Source organism: Carcharodon carcharias, chromosome 16 (assembly GCF_017639515.1).
Source record: "Carcharodon carcharias isolate sCarCar2 chromosome 16, sCarCar2.pri, whole genome shotgun sequence".
Classification (NCBI taxonomy): Eukaryota; Metazoa; Chordata; class Chondrichthyes; order Lamniformes; family Lamnidae; genus Carcharodon; species Carcharodon carcharias.
In genome coordinates this window covers 23355682-23368204 of record NC_054482.1, presented here as the reverse complement: position 1 = coordinate 23368204, position 12523 = coordinate 23355682, and the positions used below count along the sequence as shown (strand labels likewise).

The following is a 12523-nucleotide window of genomic DNA, read 5'->3' as shown; positions in this document are numbered from 1 at the left end:
AGACGCAAATACAAAGCTGGAAAGATGAGTGGGACTAGAGATTGAAATGATTTCCGCTGCAGAGTATCAAAATCCTCTGCCACAGTTATTTGTGATGAATAGTTGGTTAATAGCAGGATTGAAGGTTATGGGAAGGAGTGTAGACATAGGTAATCACTAGATGACTTAGATGGAATGTTTCAACTTCCAGTTCCTCTGGGACTGCCAGAACATAATGTGTGGAATCTAACTGGTGAGGACTGACCAGCAGAATCAACGTTGTGGGGATGTACTGCATTAACTTCATGGAGTCAGGGGAACCTGCGTCTGTATTGTGTTTTTCATGATCCCAGAATATTCCAAAGTGCTTTACAACCAGTGAAGTACTTTTGACATGTAGGCACTGCTGTAATGCAAGAAATGCGGTAGCCAATTTGTACATGGCAAACTCTCAGCAATGTGATGATGATATTGATTGAGGGATAAGTATCTGTCAGGGGAGAACACCCAAGCTGTTCTGAGGTGGGGGGAGGAGGAGGAGGGGGTGGGTGGGATTTACAACCCCTGAGAGGAAGACCTTGGTTTAATGTCTCTTCTCAGTCAGTGCAGCACTCCTTTGGTACTGTGTTGAGGTGTCTGTCCAGATTATTTGCTGGTGCCTCAAATACTTCCCATTTTGCATGGCTGGTTGTGCAGATGGGGTGTCAAGGAACATCAGAGACTGCTACATATCTTGGTCAGTACAAAATTTTCTAGCTGCAAAAGGTGCTGTTGCATGAAATGTGATAGAAGTTCTCTTAAATATTAGTGTTGTTAAACTGAGCAAGGTATGAAATTCCATTCATTTCTAGGACAGATTGTGCTGACTTTATCGATCTGAAGTGATCCTAAGAGAAACTCCCTGTACAGTGAAGCCCTCAAGGTGTTGCTTGGATTTTTAATAATCTTATGTGCATCCCATGCCTGGTTTGTTAGACTCGTCCCATCCCCGGACTGAAGGAACCTACCCGCCCCCAGTCTGTGAAACCTGACCTGTCTCCCCTTGATCTCCACCCAAACCTGCCACGACAGGGTGGGCCACGAGAATGCTATCATCATCGACCCCAGGAGGTGAAGAAAACAGAGAAGCAATGGCGAGTTGTCCAGAGTCTTCCCCACTGTCAGACGACTTTATCCTTGTGGAACTGAATGTTGGCCTAGTAACCACAAAAAAGGGCAAAGCTGCTGGGAAAGATGGCATCCCACCAGACTTTTTGCAGCATCTTGGCCCACTGGCAAAACAATGGCTACTGGCACTCTTCTCAATGTGGTGGAGAATGGTTGCATTCCCTAAATCTGGCACGAGGTGACGGTAATAGCACTGCAAAAACCAGGAAAGCTAGCTGCTGACCCTGGGAACTACAGGCCCATTTTATTACTCTGTACAACCTATAAGCTCCTGTAGTGGCTCATTCTTTTAAAAATCAGCCCTATTACCAACTCATCTTTCCCCCAAGAGCATGCTGGCTTTCGGCCCCAAAGCAGTTGTTGTGGATAAGCCCTTGCTGTAACCACAAACATTGAGGCTGGTTTTCATCGCAAGGTCAAGACTGGAGCCGCTTTTATAGATTTTTCCTCAGCCTATGATACTGTGTGGAAACATGGACTGATGCTCAAGCTGTCCCTGCTGTTGCCATGTGCCAAACTAGTCTGGGTGCTGCGGACATTTCTGACTGCCAAGAAGACCAAGATATGAGTGAACATCAAGATCGCTGGCACAAGCTGGGGTGCAAAAACCACCCTCCTTCAAACTTCTGCTGTAGCTTTGGTCTTCTTGACAGCTGAGTACTGTGCACCTGTATGGGCTTCAAGTTGTTACGCCAAACTCATTGACACACAAATTCACTTGGTAATGAGTTCTCTGGGACTCTGAGATCAACTCCAATTTGGTGGTTGCCAGTCCCCTCCCTTCATCTGACAGGAAACAACAATGTACAGAGAAATAACTTGTATCAGCAACAACCTGCTGGACCTCTCCATCCATAGAGACCTTCAAGAGTCCCGGTGCACCGCATGGCTCTACAAAACCCCTCTGGACATGAATCAGAACATCATCTAACTCCATACCACTGATAAAACCAGGAGGAAAACTTGGGCAGAAAACACCCTCCCAAAGAAACACAACCTCTCAACTTCAATCTCCCCTGGAGTATGTGGGCAACCATAATAGACCATAAGATATAGGAGCAGAAATTAGGCCATTTGGCCCCATCGAGTCTGCTCTGCCATTCAATCATGGCTGATAAGTTTCTCAACCCCATTCTCCCGCCTTCTCCCCGTAACCTTTGATCCCCTTACCAGTCAAGAACCTATCTATCTCGGTCTTAAAAACACTCAATGCCCTGGCCTCCACAGCCTTCTGTGGCAATGAATTCCATAGATTCACCACTCTCTGGCTAAAGAAGTTTCTCCTCATCTCTGTTCTAAAAGGTCTTCCCTTTACTCTGAGGCTGTGCCCTCGGGTCCTAGTCTCTTCTACTAATGGAAACATCTTCCCCATGTCCACTCTATCCAGTCCTTTCAGTATTCTGTAAGTTTCAATCAGATCCCCCCTCATCCTTCTAAACTTCGAGTATATACCCAGAGTCCTCAAACATTCCTCATATGTTAAGCCTTTCATTCCTGGGATCGTTCTCGTGAACCTCCTCTGGACCCTCTCCAGGGCCAGAACATCCTTTCTGAGATGTGGGGCCCAAAATTGCTCACAATATTCTCAATGTGGTCTGACCTCACTGGAAAGTGGAACTTCAAAACTTCACCTGGCTATAACTGTGGAAACCCTGACCAAACCATGGAGGACATACTAATATCAATCCTCTGTTTCAAGTTTGAGGGCGACATCCTGGAGTTACACTCACTCTCCAGCAGGGTGTTGGACTCTTTGCGGAACTTGGCATTAACTGTGATGACAGCTTCGGCTCTTAAAGCCATATGAAAGAAGAAGATGGCTGAATTGTAGCCTATTAATCTGCCTTGACTTTATACCCTTCAATATCCTTGTGTAGCAAAATTATATGAATCTCAGATTATGATAATCCATGTGCTTTGGAAAATGCTTATATTTTCTTTTTGTGCAATGTCACCTTTAAGACCAAAGTGGGAGTTTTCTGAAAGAGGGTTAATTGGTTTCCTGATTATGACAGGTTCCAAGAAATGCCGATGTGACCTGAGGCTACCATGGGGGATGAACAGTTAAGAAGAAAATGGTCAATAGAAAGCTAATTGCCTTTGACGTTTCGAGTCCTCATGACCCTTCGACAGAACTAAGTAGAAATAGAAGTAGAAATCCTATTTCTACTTAGTTCTGTCGAAGGGTCATGAGGACTCGAAACGTCAACTCTTTTCTTCTCCGCCGATGCTGCCAGACCTGCTGAGTTTTTCCAGGTAATTCTGTTTTTGTTTTGGATTTCCAGCATCCGCAGTTTTTCGTTTTTAGCTAACTGCAGTGGTGTTGGGTTTACTTCAGCCTGTCTTTGTGGCAGACAGTTCAGAACGCTGGGAATTCAGGTCAGAGGAAACAAGCAAGATTATCTCTGACTGGAACAGTCTTCTGATTGGCAGCTTTTGAACAGATCCTGGCATTGAAGCAAGTGTCTGATAATAGAGCAGAGACTATTATAGTGTGCATGATAGAGTTGGAAAGAGCCGAGAACTGAAGACAGGTAGGGCAAGGGATTATGGATTGGATAAGACCCATTGCTGCTGTTTTAGTGTTGCCAGAGTCCACCAGACTGTTTAAAGGGGTCAGAGAAGGGAGCCTCTAGGGATTCTGTGCCATCAGGACTGTCATGACCCAAGTGAAAGAAGGTTCGTAGATATGCACCTTGTTGGTGTTAACCATATGTAGCCACTACAGATGGAATATGGCTGTTGGTGAAACAGGGCTGAAATGATTGAGTGGGAAGTGAGAGATCCTACATACTGGAGGATGAGTTAGAAAGACTGAGGTTGCACATGGTGCCACATTTTTGTGGAAGCAATGCGAGTACTTGTAACCTTGTGAGGCGTATCTTTGTTGTATTGACTATGTATCGATCCAAGATCAAGATCATGGTTTACTGTGCAGCAGTGATCCCCATGCTCCCATATGTTTGAGATTTTGACAACCTACAGCAGGTACCTCAAAGCACTGGAGAAGTACCACCAGCACTGCTTTTGCAGGATCCTCTAAATTTGGTGACAAGAAAGGCATCTTCTCCCAAGCCAACTTGCCCGGCGCTAATTACTTAAAACCAGCTCTGCTGTTGTGGTTTGTATGCCTGTCACCAGGCTCCCAAAGCAGCTGCTCTACTCAGAACTTGGTTGTGGCAGGAGACGCCCAGGAGGGTGGAAATGCTTTAGGGATGTCCTCAAAGCATCACTGAAGAGATCCAACATCCCTGCCAACTCTTGGGAGTCCCTGGCTTGTGACCGATCAAAATATGGAGAAGGCTCATCTGGAAGGCACTGAACACATCGAGAGACTTTGTCAGGAGCGTTCAGAGGTCAAATCAAGGGCAACGGAAAGTGTGCATAAACCTTCAAGCAACTCATCTACCTGACCCTTTATGCACCCTCTACCCCGTATTAGCAGGGTCTGCAGATCACACATTGGACTATCAGCCATCTCAGAACCCATCAAAGTGAAGTTGAAGCAAGTTATCCTCGCTCCAGAGGGACTGCCTAAGAATAATTAGTATCGTCTATTTGAAGTGAAGTTTACCTCTTTATTTGAAAGATTTTTCACATATTAATTTATATTTGAATTGTGTTGGTTTTAATGGGTTATGGAAAATGTTTTTAAAAAATGAAACCTTGTCCACTGGCTTTCTTTCCATTACCTTTGTGGAAATTACTTTCTTTTAAAAGTAATCTGTCTCTATGGGGATTGTAACAAGATTTAAAGCTATTAATTGAGCTAGCATTTGCTTTTGTGGAGAGAGTTCCATACTGCTTCCACCCTTTGATTGAAGAAGCAATTTCTAACTTCTCTCCTGAATGGCTGAACTCTAATTTTAAGCTCTCTTTAGCTCTGAAGAAGAGTCATATGGACTAGCCGTTAATTCTGGTTCTCTCTCCACAGATGTTTCCAGAGCTGCTGAGTTTTACCAGGGTTTTCTGTTTTTATTTCTAATTTTAAGGTTATGTCCCCTTGTCCTAGACTTTCCCTGTCAGTGGAATATGTTTCCTTCTGTCTAATGTGGTGAGTCTTTTCCTAAAACCATCACCTTAGCCCCCTATAACCTGGGGAATATAAGCCTACTTTATGTCAACTTTTCTCATAATTTAACTCTTTGAGCTTTGGTAACATCCTGGTGACAGTCCATTGCATTCCTTTGATGAGCAATACATCTTTCCTAGGGAGTGTTCCTGGAATTGTTCGCAGTACCTCGCGTATGGTCTAACCGGCGATTTGTATATCTGTAGCAGAACTTCCCTTTATATTCTAGCTTTCTAGTGATAAAAACCAACATTGCATTTGCCTTTAGAATTTTTTTTTGGACCTGATTTCTACATTTTAGTGATCTAAGTATATGGAGTCCTAAATCTCTTTGGATCTCCACCGTTTTTTTAGTTTATTACCATTTAAATCTACCCTGTTTTGGTCCAAAGTCGATAACCTCACATTTAACCTTATATCAAAATCCATCTGCCCTACTTTTGCCCAATCTGTCAGTGTCCTTTGCAATCTTATGCTTCCATTTACACTACTTAATATCCTACCAATCTTTGAGTTATTGGCAAACCTGATTACATGGCTCTCTATTGCCTAAGTTATTAATAAACATAATGAATAGCCGAGACCCTGCACATGTCCTTGTGCGACAGCACTTCCTTCCAACTTGGGTACCTGTAACATTATTCCTACTCTCTATCTTCTATCACCTAACCAATCTTTTAAACAGATCGATAATTTTTCTTCAGTTCTCTGAGCTTTAATTTTAGCCAACAGTCTGTAAGGTGGAATCTTGTCAGAAACCTTCTGGAAGTCCATATAAACCATATTCCTAGACATTCCCCTGTCCACTACCTCCACTAGATCCTCAAAATTCAAGTAGATTTGTTAGAAACGACCTACCTGTTACAAATTCATGTTGCTTCATGCTGATCAGCTCAGATTTCTCCAAGTGCTCAGTCACCCTGTCTTTAATTGTAGATTTCGATATCAATAGATATTAGAGTAACATTTATTTTACTCTCTGGTGTTTCTCTCACCTTTCTTAAATAGTGGAATTACATTAGTAATTTTCCATTTTATAGGGATGTTTCCTGAATCGAGAATACTGTGGAGGATTATGGCTAAAGCAGCTGCAATTTCCTCATGTTCTTAGCTTCTACCCCAGGGTTTAAAGGATCAGGTTCTGGGGATTTGTTAGTACCATTATGTTTTTCTAATATTGTTTTCTTGTTTATGTTAACTTTAGTGAGTTCCTGCTCTTGATTCATTATTAATTTTCATGGAATGTCAGATATGTTATCCTTTTCCACTGTGAAGACTGACACAAAATAATTGTTCAACAAGCCTGCCCTTTCCATATTTTGATTTATAATATTAGACACATCTGTTTTCTAAATTGCCCACATTACCCAAAATTGCACTATTACTTCCAGTATAATTGTAACAACTTTTTGTGTTGATGCTGATATCTCTCTCAAGTTTCTTTTCATTATTCCCTTTTGCAGCTTTTACTATCTTTTTTTTAACTTTCTTTGCTCTTCTTTATCTCACACTCTGTCCGCCAGATCTCTCTCTCTCTGTCCCCTGGATCTGCACTGTTCTTGGCACTTTTATATCCTCTTCTTTAGTTTTATGTCACCTCTTGTCCCTTTTGTCAACAATGGCTGTTTAGTTGATAAGTGGAGCTGCTGCCCTTAGAGGTATATTCATTCATTCATGCGTACCCAGCTCGAAGGTAGGTCTTTGGCTCATTGTCTGCTGTTGCTTCATTAGGAGCAGTTTCTTTCAGGGGTGCTTTCCATCCTTCCAGTCGCAGGAGCAGAGCAACAAGGCAGGTCCCAGGTCTATCTTAGCTGGAATGGAAATCAAACCCATGGCATTATTCTGAACCACATGCTAGCCATCTAGCTAACCGAACTAACCAGCCCTTTTAAAAGTATATACAGGTCCTGTATTGAGTTAAATCTTTTTTGACCATCAGCTTTGATCAGTTTGCTGTCATCAATCTCTATCTCATTCCATTAAAGTTAGTTTTAACTAAAATCTAGGATTGAAGTGCCTATGTTTAAATTACCCCTTTGTAAGCTGTACACTGAGTTCGATCATATTATGGTCACTCATAGATAAATAGTCTCTTACATATTGTTTTACTTAACAGAAGAATAACCTTCAGCTTATTCCTCCCTCTTTATGTCTGAAGTAAATTAAGTTAACAAAACACAGCTATCAGGGTCAGGTTGTTACTGCAGCCTTTAAAATGACCTATCCTGTATTGTGGTTTCTTTGATCCCAGAACATGCTGACATGTACAGATCAACGTGAGACTTGGAGTGATTGTAGATCATGTGCAACTTGATCACATGATTAGCAACTCATTCTGGTTTACCACTGGAACCTGTTTAAAGAACAGCATAGGTTTGCCTCACTGTCCCAGTGGTCACCCCTTCCCTCTGTCTCACGATGATTGGTCACTCCCCCTCTCTGTCTCACTATGATTGGTTAATCCTACTCGCTGTCTCAATCATGACATGAGTGCTCCTTCTCATTCACTGAGTGGCCACTCCTTGCTGTGTCTCTCTCCCCGTAGTCATTCTTTGTCACTGTGTCTCAATTAGATATACTAGTGGGCAGTAGCAGCTGCTGACCTTTTTTGGCTAATGAGGGACAGTTATCCATAACTAAGCAAGCTAATGTGTCACCATGACAATGGGCCCATCCTGTGAAATCTAATTACCAATCTTAGAGCTGTATATATTTTTCGAAGCAGTTATTTTGTGTTAAACCTTTACAGAATTGGACTTAAGCAACTAAAAGTTGTTTTTAAAAAACAAGGCACTAACTGGAGTATCAGCAAACTGATTGGGAAAATTTTGCTGCTTGGAGCTGTCTAAGATACAGTGACCAGTGCAGATGACTGGTCATTGTTTTCAAATTCCTGAAGTAGGATTGAATGATGAATGACAAATAGATATAACCCCCTGTTTTGTCATTTGCTATTTGAGCATTTGACTGTGAAATATGGAATCTACAATATCTGTGTGACAAGAGAGGGAGTTAAATCCTGGTCTGCCAAAGAAAACAAAAGCAGTAGAAATGGAAAGACCGGTAAATATGTCATGAACAGATGGGCGATCCCAGTGACACATCAGGCATTCCTTGCCTCTCGCTCATGTGAAACTGTTCCTTTCAATAAAATAAGGCCACTTTCTTAAAAAAAAGGTCAACACTCCTTTGACCTTTTGTTTATGACATCTTTGGCAATCTCTCCTTTGCCTCCACCTATCAGTGGCCCTCTATCCAGCTCCACCTGTCCCACCTCCCCCCACCCCCCCCCCCCACCCCAAACAGCTTATATTTCACCTCATTTCTATTTCTCTTTAGTTCTGAGAAGAGTCATACGGACTCAAAACGTTAACTCTGTCTTCCTCTCCACAGATGCTGTCAGGCCTGCTGAGTTTATCCAGCAATTTTTATTTTTGTTCTAAAATAAGGCCTTCCGAGGAGACTTACTAGTGCCACGGACAAATTTTGCGCACCCTTTTTATTGCGCATGTTTGTATGTAGAGGTGCGTGTTTTGTTACCCTCAGAGTAGTTTACTCAATTTTTAACAACCTACCAACAAGCTTTTGTGTTTTTAAAAATGAGGGAGTTAACTTTATTTCTTACACACTTACCCCAGAGGTTAACAAAGTGCGATGTCTCACTCACTTGACTCTCTCACACTATCACGCGCACACAAAATTAGATACAGATGAAGCTAAAAACGTCAACTATAAAAATGAAACTTATCTCAATTTCATCTGTTGTCACAGCGCCGATGTTTCTTAATTGAGTTGATGCTTTGGCTGGAGTGAAGGTCTTGATAAGCAGAGAATTCTCAAAAACTGCTAAGGTTCCTGTAGTTGATCTGCCAGGAGGTTGGTCTCAGGTGAACTTGAAGTTGGAACAGGATATAAGAGAATCGTTTGTTCTTTTTCAAGGTATTTCTGTTGGATGCCTTCTCTGTTTAGTTGACTGCAACGGCTGGATGGCTTTTGATGTTGTTTTCTGGACTCTCTGATGTAATTCTGTTGGAAGTCTGCAATTACGTTTTAAAAATATGGAGCAAAGCCTTAATGATGTGACCTCGTTTCAAGTGCCGTGTTATTGTTCAAATAAGGTGATATGTCAATCAATAAGCATTCTGGACTGTGGCTTTTCACACCTGTGGTTTCAGGTAGTCAAAAGCTTTTGTGTTTGAAGGGCAGACCATCACATTATAGTGAGGTGTTGTTGGGTTTTGTTTATCTTGTGGTCTGACCCACAATGAGCCACATCAGTCAATAGTGTAGTTTTTTGGCCTCTCTGGAGGCAAGGTAGTTTCAGTCCACAACAGAAGTTTGGTGATCCCCGGACTCTGTCTTTAGCAGTCTTTAAAAATGTGGCTTTTAAAAATAGCTTTAAAAATTTGTAATATCTTCATGCCTGTGCTGGGCATAACATTAGATGGTACCAGGAGCCAGGGACTTCAGTAGTGTGGAGAGACTAGACAGCTGGGATTGTTCACCTTGGAGCAGAGAAGGTTAAGGGAAGCTTTAACAGAGGTGTTCAAAATTCTGAAAAACTTTGATAGAGTAGATAGGGAGAACTTGTTTCCATTGGCATGAGAATCGATAACCAGGCACAGATTTAAGATAAAAGCAACAGATTTAAGATAATTGGTGCAAGAACTGGGGGGCAACGAGGATTTTTGTTATGCAGTGGGTTGTCATGGTTTGGAATGTACTACCTGAAACGCTGCAAATTTAAAGTTCTCATGATGGTGTTTAAAATGCTCTGTGGCCCTGATCCTTCCGATTTCTGAAACCTCTTCTGGCCCACAACCCTCCAATAATTCTGCTTTCCCCAATTTTGACCTTTTGTTTCCCCAGTTTTCTTTGGCTCTAAATTGCCAGCCATGCCTTCAGCTGCCCAGACCCTAAACTCTGCAATTCCCTCAGTAAACCTCTCCACCTCCCTTCCTTTAAAGGGGCTCCTTAAAGCCTATGTCTTTGACCAAACTTTTGATCACCTGCCCTATATGTGGTTTATTGTCAAATATTGTTTGTTAATGCTCTTGCGAAGGATCTTGGAATGGTTTGCAATACCAAATAAATACAGGGTGTTGTTGGAAGGCTGATAAATGTGACTTTCTAAAGGGAATTGGATATATACTTGAATGGTAAAAATTAGCAGGGAGAAGATCAAGAGCAAGATTCACATGGAGGCCCATGGTCACTAATACCATCTTGGGGCATGGTACCTGAAGAGATAGAGACAGAGGTGGGGGAAAGAGCAGGTTGGTAGGGCTTATTGGATAGCTCTAAGAGCCGTCATAGGCATGATCGGCCAAATGGTTGTCTCCTGTGCTGTAAGATTCTATGATTTCCAAGATATCTATAATCACCAAGTGATTATTCCTCCTCACTATCTCATTCTGAAGGTGGTCGCTACTTGCTGTCGCAGTCTATCAGTGGTCACTCCTCACTGGCTCAGTTGGTAGATGCAGCGACCTATGTTGATTTGTGTAGTGGGGACAAGATTGAACTTGCTTCTTGAGGTCTCGTTCTTAGCCTAGTCTGACAGTCTGCTCAATTTGCGTTGGACAGATGACCACTTGGGTGAGCCTGAGGTGCCGGATGACTGCCAACATTCATAAAAATGAATCCCGGAGAAAGCAGCATCTTTGAGAGAGGAAAGACTTGGGGTGGGGTGTGGGCGGGGCAGGGAAGAGCAAGCTGATCTCTTAGGGTCACAGCCGACACAACCAAACAGCTGGGTGTGCAAAATCCTCCTTGCAGGAGGAAGAGTGTTAAATAATCACCTGGTTCACTATCTTCTATTTGACTCTGATTCTCAAGGCAAATTTCACCTCGTTGATTTTAAATGACTCATGGTCCTGTGCAGTTAGAAATATTAGCTAACTGTCAGTGCAGCTTAAAATCCACCTGCAAGCAAACTGCCTCATTTATTATCCCAGCAAGACTCTTTCCTTTCTTTTCCAGATGGCATTGTAACAGTCAGTTGACCTTTGCTATGAATCTGCAACTGCAGTAAAGAGGTTCTTGCAAAGCTCTGCACAACAAGAGGGGGATGCCAAGGGTGGGCAGTACATGGGTGGGATGATGCCCGGTGCAGGGTGTTGCCTCGTGCGGTGTGGTGCTGAACTTTAATAGCATTGAGTTGAGGGACAGATCAATTACTGGATGGTAGAGTAGGCTTGAAGATGCTACATGTTGTCTAAGGCCGGCAATTCTCACCTAAATAATTACACTCTCACGCTCGGTTTCCCGGGGTTTTTTTTCTCCATTGCTATCTTTAAACCTCTCTTGTTTCCTTTCTCGTTGCAGCAATGAGTTTGAAGATGGAGAGATTGATCATGACATCAGTCTGGCTGACATGTACAGATGGAAGGTATCAGCGTACGCACCCTGCAGTTCCACATGTACCACAGGTGCCTTTGGAAACCCTACAGCCCTTCACTTCTACAAGTACAGGGCCATTAATCTTTTACCCAGTTGGAGTGTTGGGTGGGGTGTGGGTGGGAGGGGTGATGTTAAAGCTGAGGGGATTAACATATGGTATTAAGAAGAATCACCCCGTCATGAGGCATGTCATCAAGCCTGTGGCACATAATTGTGGCCGCCACCATCCAAAGCAGGTCTGAGGCAGGAACAGAGGTGGGTGGATGCTAGGCCGACAGGTAAATAGGCCCACCTCTGTTCACTGGGACATTGGCCTAGCTCTCTAGATGGTTGTTATGCCTTCTAGCCCTCACCCCTCAACCCCCCCATGCCCTCTCATATCTCCCATGCATCCTCCATGCCACTTTGCACCCTCTATGCCCAATCACCCAGTATCTACAATGTGCAGGACTCATGAGCCATATTGAAATGCTCAGGAAATAATAAAACTTCAAACACACAGTCATTGAAACTCCCCTTGGGGAAAAAAGATCTCAAATTCTCATTAATCTGTCAAAATAAACATTCAAAAACCTCTTCAAAGCATTTAATACTATTATCTGCTCTTAAATCTGTCAATCAAATGAAGCACACAGTGCCCTCCCAATTGTGTAAACAGCTCCTGGGCTAAGTCCATTAGTGGGGCTTGGAGCTCAGCCAAGCATCCATAATGGGATTACATTATTCAGCTGAATAAACATACCATAACAATTCAATAGAGTAGAATCTTTGAAGGCCCCTGACCAGATTTCTAGCCATCTGCTCATTTTTTTTCAAGGGCTCAATGGTGTTTCGATAGAAGTCTGGCAACTGTTCAGTTTTTTTTTTCAAAGTCTGAAAGGATCTTTGGATTTTAAATCATTG

At 42.7% G+C, this 12523-nt stretch overlaps 1 protein-coding gene across 1 annotated transcript in view; it reads left to right on the top strand.

The window, feature by feature from the left end:
* si:ch211-267e7.3 (ADAMTS-like protein 2) overlaps positions 1-12523 on the top strand; it is a 115378-nt gene that overhangs the window by 72039 nt on the left and 30816 nt on the right. Inside the window, exon 19 of the mRNA XM_041207796.1 lies at positions 11546-11649. Within this exon, the coding sequence (XP_041063730.1) occupies positions 11546-11649 (104 nt within the window). The remainder of the gene's footprint in view (positions 1-11545; positions 11650-12523) is intronic.